Source organism: Hylobates moloch, unplaced genomic scaffold (genome assembly GCF_009828535.3).
Source record: "Hylobates moloch isolate HMO894 unplaced genomic scaffold, HMol_V3 SCAFFOLD_1, whole genome shotgun sequence".
Classification (NCBI taxonomy): Eukaryota; Metazoa; Chordata; class Mammalia; order Primates; family Hylobatidae; genus Hylobates; species Hylobates moloch.
In genome coordinates this window covers 238,493,722-238,517,821 of record NW_026652276.1, presented here as the reverse complement: position 1 = coordinate 238,517,821, position 24,100 = coordinate 238,493,722, and the positions used below count along the sequence as shown (strand labels likewise).

The window sequence follows — 24,100 nt, the reverse complement described above, 5'->3', positions numbered from 1 at the left end:
ACCGATTTGAGAGACAGGCTGTGCAGAGCGAGTGTCTGCACCCCCACCTCTTTCCTGTGGGCTCTCGCTGAGTATGTGAGATGGGGCACCAGGGGTGGAGGAGGGAGGGGCTGGGAGGAATCCTGCCAGGGAGCACCAGGCCTCTACGGAGGGCCCCACGTGGCCTTCTGAAGGCTGGGGACAAGGAAGCATGGTGGAAAAAGATCTGTTGCATCTTTCTAAGGGTGCAGAAAGCCAGGGTGGGACTGAGAGTTTCAGAAACTCACAAACTGACACTTGGACCATAAAGCAGAGAGAGCTCCCCCATGGTTCAGAAACCTGGCAGCTGAGTGCAGAGCATAAAGGGATCTTGAGTCTCACTGGAGCCCAGATCCCAGCCCAGACAAAGAAGGAACTTAGACCCAAAGGACAGAAAATGTGTATGATGGAAACTCGAAAGGCAGGAAAGCTGGTGTGGTCATGTTAATATTAGACAGAGTGGACTTCAAGACTAATAATGTTATTCGTGATAGAGTCACTTTATGATAACTAAATGGTTAATTCATCAAGATGCTATAGAAAAATTTTATGAACCAATTTCAGAGCTTCAAATACATAAAGGAAACATATGAGAATACTAAAGAGAGAAACATACAGGTCGATCATGATCATTAGTGATTGAAACTCTCCTCTGTCAGTAACTGATTAAAGAAATAGATAAAGTATCAGTAAGGATAGAGAAGATTTGAACCACAGCATTAACCAATCTAAGCTAAGTGATGTTTATAGAATGATACGCCTAAAAACTGCTAAACACACATTCTTTTTAAGTATGTTATATAGAATATTTCCCAAACTAGATCAAATGCTGGACCATAAAATAAGTGTCAACAAATGTCAACAGATCAAAATCATACAGAGAAAGATTTTAAAAGAGAACTGCAGATTATTATTCTTCAGAAATATAGAAACAAAAATTCTAAACAATTTTTATCAAATTCAACAATATATAAAAAAGAATACTGCATCATAATCAAGGCAGATTTATCCCAGATATGCAGGGTATGTCAAAGATTTAAACATCAACCAACATAACTCACCATAGTAGCAGACCATGTGATGGTCTCAGTAGATACTGGAAAAAGCATTTGGCAAAACCCAGCATCCATCCATCCATGACAGAAACCTACATCTAAGATTACATCAAATGGTGAAGGGCTGAATGCTTTCCATTTAAAATCTGGCATTAGACAAGGATGTCTGCTCTTACCTCTTCTATTCAACATTGCATTGAAGATCTTTTTTTTTTTTTTCTGAGATGGAAGTTCATTCTTCTTGCCCAGGCTGGAGTGCAGTGGCACAATCTCAGCTCACTGCAACCCTCTGCCTCCTGGGTTCAAGTGATGCTCCTGCCTCAGCCTCCTGAGTAGCTGGGATTATAGGCACCCGCCACCATGTCTGGCTAATTTTTGCATTTTTAGTAGAGACTAGGTTTCACCATGTTGGCCAGGCTGATCTCAAACTCCTGACCTGAGGTGATCCACTGCCTGTTTCATTGAAGATCTTAGCCAGTGCAATAAAACAAGAAGAAATGAGAGGCATTCAGATTACATGATAACCTTTGTCAAAAATTTGGTAGAACCTACAGAAAAGCTACTAAAACTAGTAAATATAGCAATGCTGTAGAGTGCAAAGTCAGCACACAAAAATTAATTTATTTCTCTATACTAGCAACAAATATGAATTTTTAAAAATATCATTTATAGTACCATCAAAAATTATGAACTAATTAAGGTTGAATCTAAAATATGTGTAAGACAATGTACAATGAAAACTACAATACATTGATGGGAAAAATAAGACAAATTAATGGTGATATATGTATGGTCATGTGTCTAAAGACTCAGTAGTGTTAAGGTGGAAATTACCTCCAAATTAGTATCAATATGACACAAAAACACAATCCTTAAAAAAAACATTGATAACTAGAACTTGGTCAAAATTTAAAAATTTTCTTCTTCAAAAGAAGACACTTCTTCAAAAGACACACAAAAGAATGAAAAGACAAGCCACAGACTTAGAAAAATACTTGCAAATAGTACTTTTTAAGATAAAAAATTTCAGAATGTATAAAAATCTCTAAAAACTAAAATAAAAAGCAGCACATTAAAAACAGGCATTTTTTTTTTCAAGACAGTGGATTGGAAGCAGTGTTAGCATGCCTCTCCCACTTGGAAAGACAAAATAGTGTGTAAAGATTCACACTGTAAACTTTTTTCCAAGAAGCAACACCAGAACTTGACAGAAAAACTGAAAGAAACCACAGAACCTTTGAAAGAAGTGGCAGGCTGCAGCCTACACTGTTAGCCAAGCAGAGAACTGTAAGCCCCACAGTGTGAGGGGAAGACACTGCCTCTGAGATATGCATCCCCACCGAGGAATTCAGCCCATGGGGACGGGACCTTAACCCTACCCTGATTTAGGGAGCAGTGGAGAATATAAAGTAGGAGAAGCAGCAGGAAGAGCCCTGTGTGCATTCCCAGTCTCCAGCACGGATTGGGGAAGCCATTCTGCCTCACAGGGGACCTTGCGGAAGTCTGGCAGCCAACACAGTCAGTGGCTACAGGTTGAGAGAAGCTCCCAACTGAAATTTGCAATCTAATCTCGAGTGGGGACAAACTCCCTTGGCCATAACACAGGGGGAGGGAGAAGCACGCTGCAGCCACAAGCACAGGATCTGGGAGGCTGGCTGGCTTTGCTGCTGGACTGGGATAGATGTGGTCTGAAAGCCACACTTCCTGTCTCCATGATGACTGGAACAATATCTCATATCTCAATATTAGTGTTGAATGTAAATGGCCTAAATGCTCCATTTAAAATATAACAGATTGGCAGAATGGATACAAAGACGCAAACCAAATATCTGCTATCTTCAACAGACTCACCTAGCACGTAAAGATGCATATAAAGTTAAGGTAAAGGGGTAGTAAAAGATATTCCATGCAAATGGAAACCAAAAGTGAGCAGGAGCATTCTTATATCAAATAAAACAGACTTTAAAGCAACAACAGTAAAAAGAGACAAGGTCATTAAATAATGATAAAAAGGCCAATCCAACAAGAAGATATTACAATTCTAAATTTATATGCACCAAATGCTGGAGCTCTCAGATTCATAAAACAATTACTGCTGGATGTAAGAAGTGAGATAGGCAGCAACATGCCAACACTGGGGGACCTCAATACTCCACTGACAGTACAGGACAGATCATTGAGACAGAAAGTCAACAAAGAAACAGTGGACTTAATCTACACTCTAGAACAAATAGATCTAACAGATATTTACAGAACATTCTAACCAAGAACTGCAGAATATACATTCCCCTCATGAGCACATGGAACATTCTCCAAAATAGACTAGATGAAGAAAATGTGGTACATATATGCCATGGAATACTATGCAGCCATAAAAAGGAATGAGATCATGTCCTTTGCAGGGACATGGATGAAGCTAGAAGCCATTATCCTCAACAAACTAACACAGGAACAGAAAACCAAACACTGCATGTTCTCACTTATAAGTGGGAGTCGAACAGTGAGAACACATGGACACGAGGGGAACAACACACACCAGGGCCTGTTGAGGGTTGGGGGAGACGGGAGGGAACTTAGAGGACAGGTCAATAGGTGCAGCAAACCACCATGGCACACGTATACATATGTAACAAACCTGCACATTCTGCACGTGTATCCCATCTTTTTAGAAGAAAAAGTAATGAACCAAAAAAGACCGTATACTAGGCTACAAAACAAGTCTCAATAATTTTTTTAAAATTAAAATTATGCCAAGTATCTTCTCAGACCACAGTGGAATAAAACTAGAAATCCATTCCAAAAGGAATTTTTTAAGCTATGCAAATACATGGAAATCAAAAAATATGCTCCTCAGTTGTTTTTGGGTTAACAATGAAATCAAGATGGAAGTTTACAAATTCTTTGAAATGAATGATAATAGTGACACAAGTTATCAAAACCTCTGGGATACAGCAAAAGCAATGCTAAGAGGAAAGCTCACAGTGCTAAATGTCTACATCAGAAAGTCTGTTAGAGCCCAAATTAACAACCTAATGTCACACATCAAGTAACTAGAGAAATATGAACAAACTAAACACAAAGATAGAAGAAGAAAAGAAATAACAAAGATCAGAACAGAGCTAAATCAATTAGAAAGAAAGAAATACAAAAGATCAATGAAACAAAAAATTGGTTTTTTGAAAATATAAACAAAACTGATGGACCATTACCTAGATTAATTCAAGAAATGAAGAGTGAGGATTCAAATAAGCTCAACTATATACACCACAGAAATACAAAAGATCATTCAAGACTACTATGAACACTTCTATGCACACAAACTAGAAAATCTAGAAGAAATGAATACATGAATATATTCCTGTAGGCATATAATCCTCCTAGATTAGGAAGGAATAGAAACCCTGAACAGACTAATAACAAGCAGTGAGATTGAATCAGTAACTTAAAAAATTGCCAACAACAAAAAAAGCCCAGGACTAGATGGATTCACAGCTGAATTATATCAGACACTCAAAGAATTGGTACCAATTCTACTGAAACTGTTCCAAAAGATCAGGGAAGAGAGAATCCTCCCTAACTAATTCTATGAAGCCAGTATCACTCTGATACTAAAATCAGGGATAAAATAATGAACAAAAGCAAACTATAGACCAATATCCCCAATGAACATAGATGCAAAAACCCTCAACGACATACTAGCTAACTGTTTATCCAATTTGGCAGTCTGTGTCTTTTAATTGGAGCATTTAGCCCATTTACATTTAAGGTTAATATTGTTATGTGTTAATTTGATCCTGTCATTACGATGTTAGCTGGTTATTTTGCTCATTAGTTGATGCAATTTCTTCCTAGCATTGATGGTCTTTACAATTTGGCATGTTTTTGCAGTGGCTGGTAATGGTTGTTCCTTTCCAATGGTTAGTGCTTCCTTCAGTAGCTCTTGTAGAGCAGGCCTGGTGGTGACAAAATCTCTCAGCATTTGCTTGTCTGTAAAGGATTTTATGTCTCCTTCACTTATGAAGCTTAGTTTGGCTGGATATGAAATTCTGGGTTGAAAATTCTTTTCTTTGCAAGGCTGGTTCAGCATATGCAAATCAATAAACATAATCCAGCATATAAAGAGAACCAAAGACAAAAACCACATGATTATCTCAATAAATGCAGAAAGGCCTTTGACAAAACTCAACAGCCCTTCATGCTAAAAACTCTCAGTAAATTAGGTATTGATGGGATGTATCTCAAAATAATAAGAGCTATTTATGACAAACCCACAGCCAATATCATACTGAATGGGCAAAAACTGGAAGCATTCCCTTTGAAAACTGGCACAAGACAGGGATGCCCTCTCTCATGACTCCTATTCAACATAGTGTTGGAAGTTCTGGCCAGGGCAATCAGGCAGGAGAAAGAAATAAAGGGTATTCAATCAGGAAAAGAGGAAGTTAAATTGTCCCTGTTTGCAGATGACATGATTGTATATTTAGAAAACCCAATCGTCTCAGCCCCAAATCTCCTTAAGCTGATAAGCAACTTCAGCAAAGTCTCAGGATACAAAATCAATGTGCAGAAATCACAAGCATTCTTATACACTAATAACAAACAGAGAGCCAAATTATGAGTGAACTCCCATTCACAATTGCTTCAAAGAGAATAAAATACCTAGGAATCCAACTTACAAGGGATGTGAGGGACTTCTTCAAGGAGAACTAGAAACCACTGCTCAATGAAATAAAAGAGGACACAAAGAAATGGAAGAACATCCCATGCTCATGGATAGGAAGAATCAATATTGTGAAAATGGCCATACTGCCCAAGGTAATTTATAGATTCAATGCCATCCCCATCAAGCTACCAATGACTTTCTTCACAGAACTGGAAAAAACTACTTTAAGGTTCATATGGAACCAAAAAAGAGCCCACATTGCCAAGACAGTCCTAAGCCAAAAGAACAAAGCTGGAGGCATCACGCTACCTGACTTCAAACTATACTACAAGGCTAAAGTAACCAAAACAGCATGGTACTGGTACCAGAACAGAGATATAGATCAATGGAACAGAACAGAGCCCTCAGAAATAATGCCACACATCTACAACCATCTGATCTTTGACAAACCTGACAAAAACAAGAAATGGGGAAAGCATTCCCTATTTAATAAATGATGCTGGGAAAACTGGCTAGCCATATGTAGAAAGCTGAAACTGGATTCCTTCCTTACACCTTATACAAAAATTAATTCAAGATGGATTAAAGACTTCAATGTTAGACCTAAAACCATAAAAACCCTAGAAGAAAACCTAGGCAATACCATTCAGGACATAGGCATGAGCAAGGACTTCATGTCTAAAACACCAAAAGCAATGGCAACAAAAGCCAAAATTGACAAATGGGATTTAATTAAACTAAAGAGCTTCTGCACAGCAAAAGAAACTTCCATCAGAGTGAACAGGCAACCTACAGAATGGGAGAAAGTTTTTGCAATTTACTAATCTGACAAAGGGCTAATATCCAGAATCTACAAAAAAACTCAAACAAATTTACAAGAAAAAAAAACAACCCCATCAACAAGTGGGCAAAGGATATGAACAGACACTTCTCAAAAGAAGACATTTATGCAGCCAACAGGAACATGAAAAAATGCTCATCATCACTGACCATCAGAGAAATGCAAATCAAAACCACAGTGAGATACCATCTCACACCAGTTAGAATGGCGATCATTAAAAAGTCAGGAAACAACAGGTGCTGGAGAGGATGTGGAGAAATAGGAACACTTTTACACTGTTGGTGAGACTGTAAACTAGTTCAACTATTGTGGAAGACAGTGTGGCAATTCCTCAAGGATCTAGAACTAGAAATACCATTTGACCCAGCCATCCCATTACTGGGTATATACCCAAAGGATTATAAATCATGCTGCTATAAAGACACATGCACACGTATGTTTATTGTGGCACTATTCACAATAGCTAAGACTTGGAACCAACCCAAATGTCTATCAATGATAGACTGGATTAAGAAAATGTGGCACATATACACCATGGAATACTATGCAGCCATAAAAAATGATGAGTTCATGTCCTTTGTAGGGACATGGATGAAGCTGGAAACCGTCATTCTCAGCAAACTATCACAAGGAGAAAAAACCAAACACCACATGTTCTCGCTCATAGGTGGGAATTGAACAATGAGAACACTTGGACACAGGAAGGGGAACATCACACACCAGGGCCTGTCGTGGGGTGGGGGTATGGTGGAGGGATAGCATTAGGAGATATACCTAATGTAAATGACGAGTTAATGGGTGCAGCACACCAACATGGCACATGTATACATATGCAACAAACCTGCACGTTATGCACACGTACCCTAGAACTTAAAGTATAGTTAAAAAAAATACTAGCTAACCGAACCCAACAGCACATCAAAATGGTAATACACCATAATCAAGTAGGTTTCATCCCAGGGATGCAGGGATGATTTAACACATACAAGTCAATAAATGTGATACATCACATAGACAGTTAAAAACATACACCACATGATCATCTCAATAGATGCAGGAAAAGCATTCAATAAAACCCAGCATCATTTCATGATAAAAACTTTCAACAAACTCAGCACATAAGGGACTTACCTCAAAATAATAAAAACCATATATGACAAACCCACAACCAACATCATACAGAAAGGGGAAAAGTTGAAAGCATTCCCCCTGAGAACTAAAAGAAGACAAGGATGCCCACTCTCACCACTTCTATTGAACATAGTACTGGAAGTCCTAGCCAGAGCAGTCAGAAAACAGAAGGAAATAAAGAGCATCCAAATTGGAAGAGAGGAAGTCAAACTATTGCTGTTCGCCAGTGATACGATGTTATACCTACAAAACCCTAAAGACTCCTCCAAAAGACTCCTAGATTTGATAAACGAATTCAGGAAAGTCTCAGGTTACAAAATCAATGTACACAAATCAGTAGCACTGCTATACACCAAGAATGACCAAGCTGAGAATCAAATCAAGAACTCAATCCCCTGTACAAGGGCTTCAAAAAATAAATAAAATACCTATCAATATGCTTAACCAAGGAGGTGAAAGATCTCTATAAGGAGTACAAGACACTGCTGAAATATATTGTAGATGACACAAACAAATGGAAACACATACCATGCTTATGGATTAGAAGAATTTCATGAAAATGGCCACACTACTCAAAGCAATCTACAGATTTAATGAAATTCCTATCAAAATACCAACATTATTTTCATATAGCACCAAAAAATAGCCCAAATAGCCAAAGCAATCCTAAACAAAAAGAACAGATCTAGAGGCATCACATTACCTGACTCCAAAGTATACTGCAAGGCTAGAGTTACCAACACAGCATGGTACTGGTAGAAAAGTAGACACATAGACCAATGGAACAGAATAAAGAACCTAGAAATAAACCCAAACACTTAGAACCAACTGATCTTCGACAAAGCATACAAAAGCATAAACTGGGGAAAGGACACCTGTTTGATAAATGGTTTTGGGAAAACTCGATAGCCACGTGTAGAAGAATGAAACTGGATCTCTTTTGATGCAGGGTAAGGAGCCCCAAAGTGGGGCTTAGCCCACCAGGGTTCTCGGATTTGACCAGGAAAGAATTCAAGGGCAAGCTGGAGATAGAAGAAAGCAACGTTATTGAAAAGGCAGTGTTATAGCTCTGGCAGTGTTTTAGCTCTGTGACTGCTCCTGCAATGCTGGGCTACCCCATAGGCAGAGAGTGGCAGCTCAAGGAAGCTTTGCAGTCATATTTATAGCCACTTTTAATTACATGAGGATTAAGAGTGGTTTATGCAGAAATTTCTAGGGAAGGAGTAGTAAGTTTTGGGTCATCAGGTCATTGCCATGGAAAGGGGCAGTACCTCCTGGGTGTTGCCATGGCAAGGGTAAACTGACATGGCATATTGGTGGGTGTGACTTATGGAAAGCTGCTTCCTCCTTGGCTCTGTTTTAACTAGTCCTCAATTTGGTTCAGTAACCAAGCCCTGCCTCTGAAGTTGAGTTCTGCCTCCTACCATTACCTCTTACCTTATACAAAAATCAACTCAAGATGGATGAACAACTGAAATCTAAGACCTGAAACCATAAAACTTCTAGAAGATTAACTAGGAAAAAATCTTCTGGACATGGGCCTAGGCAAAGAGTTCATGGGTAAGACCCCAAAAGCAAATGCAACTAAAATAAAAATAAATTGGACCTAATTAAACTGAAAAGCTTCATATAGCAAAAGAAATTATCAGACAACCCACAGAATGGGAGAAAATATTTGCAAACTATGCATCTGACAAAGGACCAACATACAGAATCTACAAGGAACGCAAACAATTTAGCAAGAAAAAATAATAATCCCATTAAAAAGTGGACAAATGACATGAATAGACATTTCTTAAAAGATGATATTCAAATGGGCAACAACCGTGAAAAAAATGCTCAACATGACTAATCATCAAGGAAATGCAAATTAAAACCACAATGGGATACCGCCATACTCCTACACAATGACTGTTATTAAAACGTCAGAAGACAATAGATGTTGGTATGACTGTGGTGAAAAGGGAACACTTATCCACTGCAGGTGGGAATTTAAATTAGTACAACCTCTATGGAAAACAGTATGGAGATTTCATAAAGAACTAAAAGTTGATCTACCATTTGATCCAGCAATCCCACTACTGAGTATCCAAAGGAAAAGAAATCAATATATCAAAAAGGTACCTGTAGATATATGTTTATTGCAGCACAATTCACAATTGCAAAGATATGGAACCAGTCTAAGTGCCCATTGACCGATGAGTGGATAAAGATGCAGTGGCTCACACCTGTAATCCCAGCACTTTGGGTGGCCAAGGCGGGTGGATCACGATGTCAAGAGATCGAGACCATCCTGGCCAACATGGCGAAACCCTTTCTCTACTGAAAATACAAAAATTTAGCCAGGAGTGGTGGCAGGTTCCTGCAGTCTGAGCTACTTAGGAGGCTGGAGGATGAGAATCACTTGAACTTGGGAGGCGGAGGTTGCAGTGAGCCGAGATTGTGCAACTGCACTCCAGTCTGGCATATATATACACCATGGAATACTACTCAGCCATGAAAAAGAATGACATAATGTCTCTTGTAGCCACTTAGATGGAGCTGGAAGCCATTATTCTAAGTGAAGTAACTCAGCAAAGGAAAATTGATTACCTTATGTTCTTAATTATAAGTGGGAGCCAAGCTATGGGTATGCAAAGGCAGACAGAATGATCTAATGGACTTTGGAGACTCGGAAGTGAGAGGATGGGAGGGGAGAGGGATAAAAAACCCCTACATATTGGGTACAATGTGCATTACTTGGATGATGGGTGCATTAAGATCTGAGACTTCAGCACTATTAAATTCATTCATGTAACCAAACCATATGTACCCCAACAGCTATTGAAATTTAAAAAATGGGCAAAAAGATTTGAATAAACACTTCACCAAAGAGGATAAATGAGTAACAATTTAATGTGAAATACTCAGTATCATTCCTCATTATGGAAATGAAAATTGAAATCACAGTGAAATACCACTACAAACCTATAAGAATGGCTAAAATTAAAAAAACAAACAACTGACCATCCTATGTATTGGCAAGGAGGTGGAGGAGCTGGACCTCTCATATGCCACCAGTGGAAATGTAAAACATTAACAACGATTTGGAAAACGTCTTGACAGTTTCTTCAAAAGTGAAATGTCTACTTGCCTGTGATCCCTCCATCCCACTTCTACTCAAGACAAATGAAAGCATGTGTGCATTCAAAGATTTACACATGTATCTTCATGGTAGCTTTCATAGTAAATGCCCACAACTGAAAAAACCCAAATGTCTATCAGAAAGTGAATGGACAAAGAAATTTCGTTTGATCCACAAAGTGGAATGCTACTCAGTAATAAACTGGAGCAGGCTGTTGATGCACGAAACAGCACAGTGAGTCTCATTTCTGTTGACCGAAAGACAAAAGAGGAGCTATTGTTATAATTCCAGTTTGGAAAGCTATAGAAAATGCAAACTGGGTTATAAGGGACAGAAAGCTGGTCGGGATTGCCTGGAGCTGTAGACAGGGATGGGAGAGGGCAGTGTCTCCAGGGGCACCAGGATGTATTGAGGGTGACGGACATGTTCATTGTCATGCCTCCTGTACTGTTTATTGTATGTCAATTATACCTCAATAGTGCTCCAAAAGGAAAAGAGGCAAGGAATCCCACCCAAAAATGTATAAAAACTTTGAACAGATACTTCATAAAAAGATATACAAATGGCCAATGAAGGCATCAAAGGTGCTGAGCATCCTTATTCACAAAACCATAAAGAACAACCACTTCATGTCACTAGATTGTCTAAAATTAAAAAAAATCTATAAAACCAACTCTTGATGAGGACATAGAAATTCTCAAATTAGTAGGAATGCAATGCAAGCTGTTATAACCTGTATTTGGAAGCTGCTTAAAGACTAAGATACGTCTGTCCTTGGACTCAGCAGTTCCCCTCTCGATGTCTATCCAAGAGGAGGGACGCCTGCATTCACAGGAAGGCTGGCCCATGACTGCCCACAGTGGCTTTATCCGGAACAGCCCCAAACTGTCACCACCCAGATGTGGTCAACAAGCCCACCTTCCCCTATCCCTGTTTCTGGAGGGGGACCACCAGAGATTGTGCAGAGATAACACAGCTTCCCTCACAGCCCTCTGCTTAGCCATGCTGCCTGGAGGAGCAGGTGCAGAGGCACATAGCGATGAGGACCGGGGCCTCCACATGTTGGATGCCACATTCACGATGTTCATTTGAGTTTTTTTAAAAGTTTGCCCCCTCATGCGATTGTTCTCACGACCTTTGGTGGGAAGTGGAGCTCTGGTGGAAAAGTTGTCCCAGGGCATGGTGTTCTGCTCCCAGCATAGACAGTACCGTCTGAGGCAGAGCAGGTTGATGCGTGCTGGCCACCATCATCCTGACTGTCACCCCTGGTTTCCTCCCAGACAATCCTGTCCCTGGCCTCCACTGAACACTCGCAGTGACAGGTACCACCCGCCATGCACTAGCAGTCCCTCCACACCCAGACCTCTGCTCCATGGAAGCCGACCTGACCTGCTTACGGTTCCTCTGTTCTCTTGGCGTGTTTGGTGTCTGAGATGTGACAGACACACACAGTCTAGGGAGAAGGGCTGCGTCTTAGCTCTGCCCTTTCCTCACTGCGGGATCTTCTTTCCTCATTTGCAAAATGTGGGTAATCATGTCTGTACCATCGAGTCATTGAAAGGGTTAGAGAAAATTAAGGCATGTAAAGCTGAAAACAGCCTGGTGTGGCACTCAGTGAATAAGAGCCCCATGGCGATGACTGTCCCTCTATCCTCCGGGTGGTATGAGTCAACTGACCTCTAACCCCAGACCAAGGTGGACGGGACATGGATTGGAACTCGCTGCTTTAATCATGCCCTGTGGAGGCTTTCACTTGCCAGGTAGGAGGCTTTTGGGTGCAGCTTCTGGAAAGGCCAAAACGCAAACAGGAGCCAGAAGAGTGACAGCAGGAAGAGTGGCGGGCAGAGCAGGGTGGGCTGAGAGCAGCGCTGGCCTCACGGCGTTACGAGTCTCGGAGCAGGGCAGGGTGAGAACAGCACTGGCCTCATGGCGTCGCAAGTCTCGAGCAGGGCGGGCTGAGAGCAGTGCTGGCCTCATGGTGTCACGAGTCTTCAGATAATTCCAGACTCTCAGAATGCATCATCATTAACAGATATCCAGGAGTTCACATTGGCACCTCGTGATACTGTCAACTCGCTACAAATTTGTTGATCCTAAGTAGTTTAGGACTTAACCTCTTCAACCTCATAGATTTTGGGAACTCTAAAAACTGTTCGAGGTCTTATTTTTCAATCTGAGAGCTCTATACCTTGGCTGCAGAGATAGCACAGTATACGCTCGTGTGAGACCCCCCTGCCTCCCTGAATGCAAAAAAGTTATTTTGTCTTGGCGACAGCGCTGTCGGTAAGAACGACACCACAATTATTTCCCCTCCACATGAGTGGGCCACTTAGAGCCTGAGCACTGTTAAACACTGACACTTTCTACTGTGTTAAGACAGAGACAGAGGCAGAGATACACAGAGACAGAGACAAAGACAGAGACATAGAGAGAGACAGAGAAAATAAATGAGCTGCCAGAATCACCTCTTTAAGGCCCGAGACAGAAAGGCATAGTGAAGTCATCCCAACCCCACATTCACGAGCCGGAGCCGGAGCTGCAGCATTCCCACCTCAGCTCCCAAACCTGTCCACATCTGGTGCCAGCTCATTAGGAAGCCTGCGAACAGCACTGCGGCCATGTGCTTTGTCAGGCCGGCAGCAAGCACGCCGTGATCAATGTGTCTGTCAGTGCTGCCTGCGGGCAGTGAGACAGGGAGGAAACGTGTGTTATGTGGTCAAAAGATGTCCTGACTTGGGCTTCCTAATTTGTTTTGGATCCTCAGTGCAGGAGAATAGCTGATGAGCATGGGCAGAGACCGAGGCACACACAGGAGTCTCCTCCACTCAGCGTCTCCCGGCGTGTGGGACTCCCCGGGCCTCCAGGCCTTCCTGTCAGCCTGAACTCATAATTGTGCCTTTGGGACTGGGCTGGATGGATCGCCAGGAGAGGCATGCTTGTCAAAGGAAGAGGCCTGATTTTTAGCTCTGGTACTCCCGGCCCCAGTAAAGTTGGGAGCGAGGAGAGTCACTTCCTCAGCAGTGTCACTGTTTGACAGTTGAGGGGTACAGTGCAGGGCGTGGCTCTGTGAACTGCATCAGCTGGCTCCAGGAAGCAGCTCTGATTTCCTCCAGCTGAAGAGAATCACATTCTTCCAAAACCAGGATTGCTTTTCTGAACCTCTGTAATAGCATTCTTTCAATTACGGTTGTTAATGTCTATGACTCAACTCCTAGTTCAGTCTGCAAGATGTTTGAGGACAGGGCCACATCTGAGTTATTCTTCCTTCATAGAAGTCCAGGGCTTGGCACACAGCAGCAGTAGAGGTTTGATGATGCTGATGGCGGGGGTGACACTGATGGTGGGGATGCTGCTGTGGATGGTGTGGATGATGATGGTGCTGCTGCTGCTGCTGCTGATTATGATGATGGTGGGAAGTTGATGGCTGGGGTGATGATGGCAGGGATGATGTTGATGGTGGAAGTGATAATGGTGGGGATGCTGCTGTTGATGGTGGGATGCTGTTGTTCATGGTGGGATGCTGCTATGAATGGTGAAGATGATGATGGTGGGGATGCTGCTGTTGATGGTGGAGATAGTGGAGATGCTGTTGTTGATGGTGGAAGTGATGATGGTGGGGATGCTGCTATTGATGGTGGGATAATGCTGATGGGGGTGATGATGGTGGGGATGTTGCTGTTGATGGTAAAGATGACGATGGTGGGGATGTTGCTGTGGATAGTGAAGATGATGATGGTGGGGGTGCTGCTGTTGATGGTGGAGATAGTGGAGATGCTGTTGTTGATGGCGGAAGTTGTTGTGGGAAGTCAGGGACCCCGAACAGAGGGACTGGCTGAAGCCGCGGCAGAAGAACATAAATTGTGAAGATTTCATGGACATTTATCACTTCTGCAATCAATACTCTTATAATTTGCTATGCCTGTCTTTACTTTAATCTCTTAATCCCATCATCTTTGTAAGCTGAGGATGTATGTCACCTCAGGATCCTGTGATGATTACATTAACTGTACAAATTGTGAAACGTGCGTTTGAACAATATGAAATCAGGGCACCCTGAAAAGGAACAGAACCACAGCGATTTTCAGGGAACAAGGGAAGGTAACCTTAAAGTCTGACTGCCTGCAGGGTCGGGCAGAATAGAGCCTTATTTTTCTTCTTGCAGAAAGCAAGTAGGAGAAATATTGCTGAATTCTTTTCCTGGCAAGGAATAACCCTGGGTAAGGAATGCATTCCCAGGGGTAGGTCTATGAACGGCCACTCTGGGAATGTCTGTCTTAACGTGGTTGAAGATAAGGGATGAAATTCTCCCTGGTCTCCTGCAGTGCCCTCAGGCTTACCAAGGTTGGGAAATTCCAGCCTGGTGAATTCTAGTCAGACCGGTTGTCTGCTCTCGAATGCTGTTTCCTGTTAAGATGTTTATCAAGACAATGCATGCCCAGTGGGACACTCATCAGTAATTCTAATTTCACCCCCTGCCTTGTGATCTTTTATTGCCCTCTGAAGCATGTGATCTCTGTGACCTATTCCCTATTTGTACACCCCTCCCCTTTTGAAATCCCTAATAAAAACTTGCTGGTTGTGCAGCTCAGGTGGGCATCACAGAACCTGCCAATATGTGATGTTACTCCTGAAGGCCCAGCTGTAAAATTTATCTCTTTGTACTCTTTCTCTTTATTTCTCAGACTGGCCAACACTTAGGGAAAATAGAAAAGCACCTGTGTTGAAATATTGGGGGCTGGTTCCCCCGATAGGAAGTGATGATGGTGGAGATGCTGCTATTGATGGTGGGATGATGCTGATGGTGAGGGTGATGATGGTGTGGATGCTGCTGTTGATGATGGGGTGATGATGATGGTGGGGATGCTGGTGGTGATGGGATGCTGTTTATTGATGGTGGAGATAGTGGAGATGCTGTTATTGATGGTGGAGATAGTGGAGATGCTGTTGTTGATGACTGGGGTGATGATGGTGGGGATCCTGCTGTGGATGGTGAAGATGATGTTGGTGGGGATGCTTCTGTTGATGATGGGGTGATGATGATGGTGGGGATGCTGGTGATGATGGTGGAGATAATGGAGATGCTGTTGTTGATGGTGGAGACAGTGGAGATGCTGTGGTTGATGGTAGAAGTGATGATGGTGGGGATGCTGCTGTGGATGATGAGATGATGCCGATGTTGAAGATGATGATGGTGGGATGCTGCTGTGGATGGTGAAGATGATGGTGGGGATGCTGCTGTGGATGGTGAAGATGATGATGGTGGGATGCTGCTGTGGATGGTGGAATGATGATGGTGGGGATGCTGTTGTTGATGGTGGAGATAGTGGAGATGCTGTCATTGATGGTGGAAGTGATGATGGTGGGGATGCTGCTATTGATGGTGGGATGATGCTGATGGTGAGGGTGATGATGGTAGGGATGGTGCTGTGGATGGTGAAGATGATGATGGTGGGGATGCTGTTGTGGATGGTGGCAGTGACACTAATGGTGATGATGATACTGCTGATGACTGCCATTTATCAAGTTCCTCCTCTGAGTTGTGTGCTGAGCAAGGCACTTTTACCTATACTCTCCCTAATCCTCACAGTGGCTTTTAAAGAAAACAGAATTATTTTTCTAGTTTCGCAGGTGGTAAAAATGAGGCTTCAAGAGGTTAGATAACTGGTCCAAACTTACACAAGTTACACAGAGCTGACAGGATTGGGCCAGTCTCTCAGTAAGCCTTCTTTCCTGCTGACTTTTTCAGTGTGTGGGCGAGTGGGTTCTGCTTCTCCTCGTATGGAAATGCAGTGGGTTGAAGAATATTCCCAGTAGAATATCATGTCAGCTTAAATGTCAGCAGACTTTGGCAGAAGCTCTCAAATGCTTCATACCTATAGCTGGGCTACCCCAGAGACGCTCAGCCGGATTTCTCTTACACATAGTTTGAAGAATTCATGCACAGGAATGTCCATCGCATGTACTGGAAATTGGTCCATGTCCATGCCTTTAGGCTGCTAATTTCCAGGTTTGGGCAGCTACGGTCTTAAAAATTATTCCACATTGTTTTAGGAAACCTTCCTTTATTGGTATGTTGAACTGAGACTGAAAACATCTTCACAACAGGGGGTTTGAAAATGAGTCACAGAATTTTAAACTCAGAGCTGAGAGTAGAAGAAAAAGTCTAATTGGATAGTTCCTCTTCAGTTGAGATATGGATTTCCTGACTGATTTAAAGGATATGAAGGTATAGGCCAGGCATGGTGGCTCACGCTTGTAATCCCAGCACTTTGGGAGGCCAAGGCAGGCAGATCACTTGAGGTCAGGAGTTTGAGACCAGCCTGACCAACATGGTGAAACCCTGTCTCTACTAAAAATGCAAAAAAATTAGCTGAGTGTGGTGGTGCGTGCCTGTAATCCCAGCTGCTCAGGAGGCTGAGGCAGGAGAATCACTTGAACCCAGGAGGCGGAGGTTGCAGTGAGCCAAGATCATGCCATTGCACTCCAGCATGGGTGACAGAGCGAGACTATGTCTCAAAAAAAAAAAATATATATATATATATAATATGAAGGTATAATAAGGTAAAGTAAATAATAGTAATAATAGTAGTAGTCATAGCCATTAACGCTTCTATGCCAGATACTATTATTGTTATCCTTGTTTTACAGATGACTTACATAACGTGCTGAAGCAAAGGTCACTAAGCTTGTAGCATTGGTGGTAGTTTAAACCCAGGCAGCTCCAGAGCCAGTTCCCTTTCCTTGGGGACCTCAAACCACAAAAGAGCCAGTCAGTGTGAGAATACTTTTCTTCACTGCCCATGTTCCCAACTCTCAGGCCCTCTTGGTTATGGGATGGTCACCTCACCTTGGTGAGGAACACCACAGCGTTTGCATTCATCTATTGAGTAGCCAGAATGGCTTGCAAAACTGACATTTGCTATTAATTCTACAGGCTCTGTTGTTCGTGCTAACTACTGAAATATTCTTTTTCCTCTTCACCTTAATTTGATTCAGAACATAAACCAAAAATAGATTGTTTATCCAAGTCTACTACACAGATCACACTCTGCTGTGATTGTGTAATGCACTGAACCTAGTCAGTCCTGCACCTGGAGCTTCCAACTCAACTTTAATTAAAGGCCCTTTGAGTGGAAGCTCCAGGTTACTGCATTCATAGCAATGAGGGGAGAGCCGCTTGCAGGCACATAACGGGGATTTGGACGCAGATCCCCACCCCCCAGCACGGTGGCTGACCAGGTGTTCAGAGACAGCCTTTGCAAGAGGGAGTGCAGGCTGAGCTGGAGATTGACACTTACACCCAATTTGTGGGGAATTGCTGGAGGGGCTGTTTGTTGTGGCATTCACTGTCTCTCACTCGCTCGCTCTCGCTCTTTCTCACACTCTGGCTCTCTCACATATTCTCTTTCTTAAGGGAAGAATAGTTGGTTTCAGCTAGTCCTTGGACAAATTTAAACAATTTGGATGATAGCTACAGTCACATCACTTTAGAAATAATAATTAAAATATCTTAGAGATAATGGCTGGGCGCAGTGGCTCATGACTGTAATCCTAGCACTTTGGGAGGCTGAGGCAGGCCCATCACTTGAGGTCAGGAGTTCGAGACCAGCCTGGCCAACATGGCGAAACCCCATCTCTACTAAAAATACAAAAATTAGCAGGGTGTGGTGATGGGCACCTGTAATCCCAGCTACTCAGGAGGCTGAAGCAGGAGAATCACTTGAACCCCAGAGGTGGAGGTTGCAGTGAGCCGAGATGTGCCACTGCACTCCAGCCTGGGCGACAGTAAGAGACTCTGTCTCAAAAGAAAAAAAAATCTTAGAGATAATGTCCGATTTCCTTTTTTGACAGAAGAAAATTGAGTCTCTAGGGGTCAAGTGATTTACCCAAGTTCATATATGAGAACTGAAACTAGAACCTGATTTAACCTGGCCGGGCGCGGTGGCTCACGCCTGTAATCCCAGCACTTTGGGAGGCTGAGGCAGGTGGATGACTTGAGGCCAGGAGTTCGAGACCAGCCTGGCCAACATAATAAAACCCCATTTCTACTAAAACACACACACACACACACAAACACACACACACACACACAAACACACACACGCAAAAACAGCCAAGTATGGTGGTGTGTCCCTGTGGTCCCAGCTACTTGGGAGGCAGAGACATGAGAACTACATGAACCAAGAAGGCAGAGGTTGCAGTGAGCTGAGACCACGCCACTTCACTCCAGCCTGGGTGAAAGAGGGACACTCTGTCTCAAAAAACCCCCCCAAAACAAACAAAAAACCCCAACCTATATCAACCCACTTCCCAACTCCCAGGTTGCTACTCAAAAATCTAACCCAGAGGATGAACCCAGATATTTTCAGAAATAGCCAGACTCAGGAGCTGCACCCCCTTACCTTACTGTCAGTGATGGCTGCACGCCTTTAGCTAGTGCTGAGGTGTCCACCTCCACTGACACGACATTGATCAGGTGCCCGAAGGAAGTGCAAGTAGAAAATATGAACGGATGGATTTTAAACTGGGTTGTCCACACACCCATGCACGCCTCCAGGGAGCTCAGCTTGTGTGTCCAGGATTCAAAAGTCTCTAAGCTGGAAATTATTCATACTCAGCTTGTCCATGACATTTTGATGAAACCCAAGTCAGAGGTAGAATGTGGGGACTTTTCACATTTTTACAGCTGCCCTAGAGGTGAGGACAGCTGGGCCTTGGTTTGTCTAGTGACACAAAGTGTGATGAGGACATGTCCTCTTAGGGAATTTTACTAAATGAGTGAGGAGAAAATATAGACAGAAATCCCATGAAAGACTGTTAGCCAGGGCATTGATGAGTAAATGATGTGATAGGTAATTATCGAACAAGAGACCCTGGCATCTTCCCTGCTGCAGAACATTGCAGTTAAAAGAGCAGGTGACAAACATGTTTGAAGTCATCAGTAAAGAAGTTGGAATGAAGACCTCCAGACAAGGCACTTGAGGCCTCTGCTGAGGGTTGCTGAAAGAGATTCAGCTATTGGGGAGCAGTTTTCAGGCTTAAAATGAAGACCAGTGCAGGCAAAAAATACAAGCAGACATTTCTTCAGAGAAGATGTAGGAGTGGTCAATAAGGGCATGCAAAGATGCAGCATTATTAGCCAACAGGGAGGCACTGCAGAGCCTCATGAATGTGCCTGGCAGCAGCTCCTCTCATTTCTGTGAATGCAGTAACTCCGAGCTGCTATGCAAAGGACCTTTAGTTAAAGCTGAGTTGGAGGCTCCAGGTGCAGGACATACTAGGCTCAGCGCATTATGCAAGTGACACAGCACGGTATTGCTTTCCAACCGCTAGGACAACCATAATAAAAACAGAAGGAAAGTAGCAAGTGTTGGCAAAGATGCAGAGGAACTGGCATCTGCATGCATTACTGGTGAGATTGTTCGTGGTGCTGCTGTGCTGGAAAACAGCTTGGGAGTTCCTCAGTCAGTTAAATGTCGAGTTACCATGAAACATCCTTGAATAAACCCAAGAGAACTGAAAACACATTTATACAAAGACTCATAAATGAATACTCACAGCAGCATTATTCAAAATAGCCAAAAGGTAGAAAAAAGCAAATGTCCATCGACTGATAGATGAATTTTTAAAATGTGGGATATACATGCAGTGGGATAGTACTTGCCTTAAAGAGGAAGGATGTCCTGGCCCATGCCCCAGCATCAGCATGGGTGCACCTGAGGACATTACGCTTAGGGAAATGAGCTAGGCACAGATGCCACACGTGGTGTGATTCCATTCACACCAAACATCCAGAAGAGACTCCTGCATAGAGACTGAAAGCGAATGAGCAGTGTCGGGGTGGGAGGGAGGAACAGGAACACTGCAAAGTCTCTTTTCGGGTGATGTGGATGTTCTGGACTTAGCAGTGATGTTTCACAACTCTGAATACACTAAAAACTGCTGATGTGGGTGAATTATCTCCATAAAGCTGTTATTAAAAATAATGTAGGAACAAATATGAAATAGGGACCTGGGTTGGTCAGAGTGAAAATGAGAGTCCTGTTTTGGCTTTACATTTCAGAGATGTCCAGGGCTGTTTAGGACCTTGAAAACTGAGACCAAAGGGCATCTTGGTGCCCCCAGCTGATAATGGAAATGCAACTCTTGTTCTGTTTTGCTCTCCTGCCCTCCAGGGTGACGACCGCTTCTCTGAGAGCATCCTGACCTATGTGGCCCACACATCTGCACTGACCTACCCTCCTGGGCCCCGGGCCCAGCTCCCTGAGGACCTCCTGCCGCGGACCCTCAGCCAGCTCCAGCCAGATGAGCTCAGCCCTAAGGTGGACAGTGGTGTGGACAGACACCATCTGATGGCGGCCCTCGGTGCCTATGCTGCCCGAAGGCCCCCAGCTCCCCCCGGGGAGGGCAGCCTGGAGCCACAGTACCTTCTGCGTGCACCCTCAAGAATGCCTAGGCCCTTGCTGGCACCAGCCACTCCCCAGAAGTGGCCTTCACCTCTGGGAGACCCTGAAGACCCCTCCAGCACAGGCGATGGTGAGCCAGCCCCGTGTGGTTTTTCTCGTTTGCTGACTGTCCTGTGTCCAGCCCCTCCCAGTGACAGACGCACCATGCTCTTCCCACACGTGGGGTCTGCACACCGCACTCCCCTTGAGGATGCGTGGCAGGAATGGGGCACCATGTGGGGAAGGGTCCCTTTGGTCCTCATACCCTCTCTGTGCTGGGAAGGAGTATGTGGTCATTTCATGATCTGGGAACACAGTGGCCGGTGAGAGGCAGGAGGTGATCCTGAGGGTGGGATGGAGAAGGCGCTGCTGAGGGTGTGAGGACAGTGAACACAGCGGCCAGCGGGAGGGGGAGGTGATCCTGAGGGTGTGAGGACAGTGAACGTGGCAGCCAGCGGGAGGAGGAGATGATCCTGAGGGTCTAGGGATGATGAATGCAGCAGCTGGTGGGAGGAGTTGCTCCTGAGGGTCTGGGGACAGTGCATGTTCCCTTCTCACTTCTTGTTCATCCCTTCCCCAGATTTTATGATTTCACAATTTTACTGCTGAAGCTGATGGATGGGGCAGGGAGCATGGCTTTCAGGATGGGTCTGGCCCACAGCTTGTGTCGTCCATATCTGTTTTGGAAAATTGACTCTGAACACGTTAAGTCCAGTGTCCTTTGTCACTGAACTCACTCCTCCCTGTGGCCCAGCATGTGGCCATAGCCCATATTTATGGCGGTTTGCCACGTCCTCCGAAGCCCCCTGTCTGGATTTCATGCTGCTCACCATGGGCTGGGTGAACAGTGTCAGCCTCGAGGTGACTGCTGTGCCAAGACCGTGGCTTCCGGTGTCGCTCCCTGAGTTAACCCACGTCAGGGCGGGCCCAGGGGAGAAGGGCGTTTGCAGGTTCCTGTGACTCTGTGATATGGAGAAGATTGCAACCCATTTATTTCCCAACAGCCGTTTCCCAAGACCATCCTGCAGTGGGTTCTGATAAAACATGACTTCCCTTTTGGAGATAACAAATACTAAAATTAAGTAGATAACGGTTTTCACAAACATTGCCTGAGCATCGCGTTACGTGAGCGCTCTCTGCTCCTTAAGTGAAGGCTGAATGGGAGCCGCTGAGAGCGAGCGTCAGCTTCTCCACTGTCTACAGCCGGGAGCTCTTCTGCCCTTGCTCTTTCTTTGTTCATGCAGCCGTTATGGCAGTTTTTAAATAGAAGGAATGTGAAATTCCAATTAGAGGGAAGGACGTGTGACCATTACCGATGCTTTCTCCTTGTTCCTGTCTTGGAGGAGAAGGACGGCGGAGGAGGCCGATGCTGCATTTGAGTGAACGCTGCTGGAGCATTGATTGTGCTGTTTGCTATGGGAGCTGCCTGCCTGGAGTGGCCACTTTCCCTCCAGCACCTCTCCCTCTGGGGTGACGTCTCCTCTGTTCTAAGCCATGCTCTACTCCCAGAAACCCCTTTTCTTGATGGTCCTGCCTCCTGCACTCTCGTGGGTACTAGACACCATCGGGGGTCTTCACTGCCTCCTGCGCTGTCTGTACTAGACACCATCAGGGGCCTTCACTGCCTCCTGAGCTTTCGTGGGTACTGGACGCTATCAGGGGGTCTTCACTGCCTCTTGTGGGTACTAGACACCATCAGGGTCTTCACTGCCTCCTGTGCTCTCGTGGGTACTGGATGCTATCGGGGGTCTTCACTTGCGACCTTGGGTCCATGTAGCGGCCGAGCTTCCTGTTCTCCTCCAGCTCAGTGTGGCCTCAGCCCTTGGCCACAGGCGGTGAATACATGGCTGAGGTGACCTTCAGCTTCTCATCTCAGCCTTCCGTGCCCCTCCCTGACGCCGGCTGCCCCTCTACCTGCATTCTCTCACCTCTGTACTCCTTCTAGTGGGGTCACGTTGGGTCGTCCTCCTCCTTCTCTAACCTCCCTTTTCTCTCTCCTATCCCATCTCTCACAGCTTAAAAAGCCCCATTCACCTCTGTCCTCATTACTGGGAACAGAAAGCAGTAAACATCCTCGCCCCCATCACAGGGAGGGAAACCCAGCTGGAGAGCCAGGTGAAGGTGAGCTCACAGAGAGAATACGACGCACTCCTGCTCTGTGAGCCCTCCCTACGTGCGCGCTCCTGGTCTGCGTGCCCTCCCTACGCGTGCGTTCCTGCTCTGCGTGCCCTCCCTACGCGCGCGCTCCTGCTCTGCGTGCCCTCCCTACGCGCGCGCTCCTGCTCTGCGTGCCCTCCCTACGCGTGCGCTCCTGCTCTGCGTGCCCTCCCTACGCGCGCGCTCCTGCTCTGCGTGCCTTTCCCAGGCACCTCGGGAGCTTCGCGTCCCTGCCTTGGCGCCTTCTCGTTCCTCCCACACCCTGGGGTGTGGATCTTCAGAACAAGCGTCCTGACCGTGCTCTCTCCACTCTCCGTGATCCCTCCGATTTGCACAATGTGCCTTGCATTCTTCCTGAGCTACCCTGCAATGCTGGTGATATTCTGATAAAAACTGTCTTCCTAACTGCACTGTGTGCTTTAGAAAAGCCTCATGTAAAACGGCAAATAAGAAATACGCAGAGAGAATTGAGAACCCTGTACAGGCATCTCCTATGAAATACACAGAGAATATTGAGAACCCCGTACAGGCGTCACCTACGAAATATACAGAGAATATTGAGAACCCCGTACAGGTGTCACCTACGAAATATACAGAGAATATTGAGAACCCCGTACAGGCGTCACCTACGAAATATACAGAGAATATTGAGAACCCCGTACAGGC

At 44.5% G+C, this 24,100-nt stretch overlaps 1 protein-coding gene across 3 annotated transcripts in view; it reads left to right on the top strand.

The window, feature by feature from the left end:
- Window positions 1–24,100, top strand: part of PTPRN2 (protein tyrosine phosphatase receptor type N2) — a 901,057-nt gene that overhangs the window by 355,316 nt on the left and 521,641 nt on the right. For all 3 annotated transcript variants that reach the window (XM_032753238.2, XM_058428604.1, XM_032753237.2), the window contains one exon: window positions 21,008–21,368. In XM_032753238.2, the coding sequence (XP_032609129.1) occupies window positions 21,008–21,368 (361 nt within the window). The remainder of the gene's footprint in view (window positions 1–21,007; window positions 21,369–24,100) is intronic.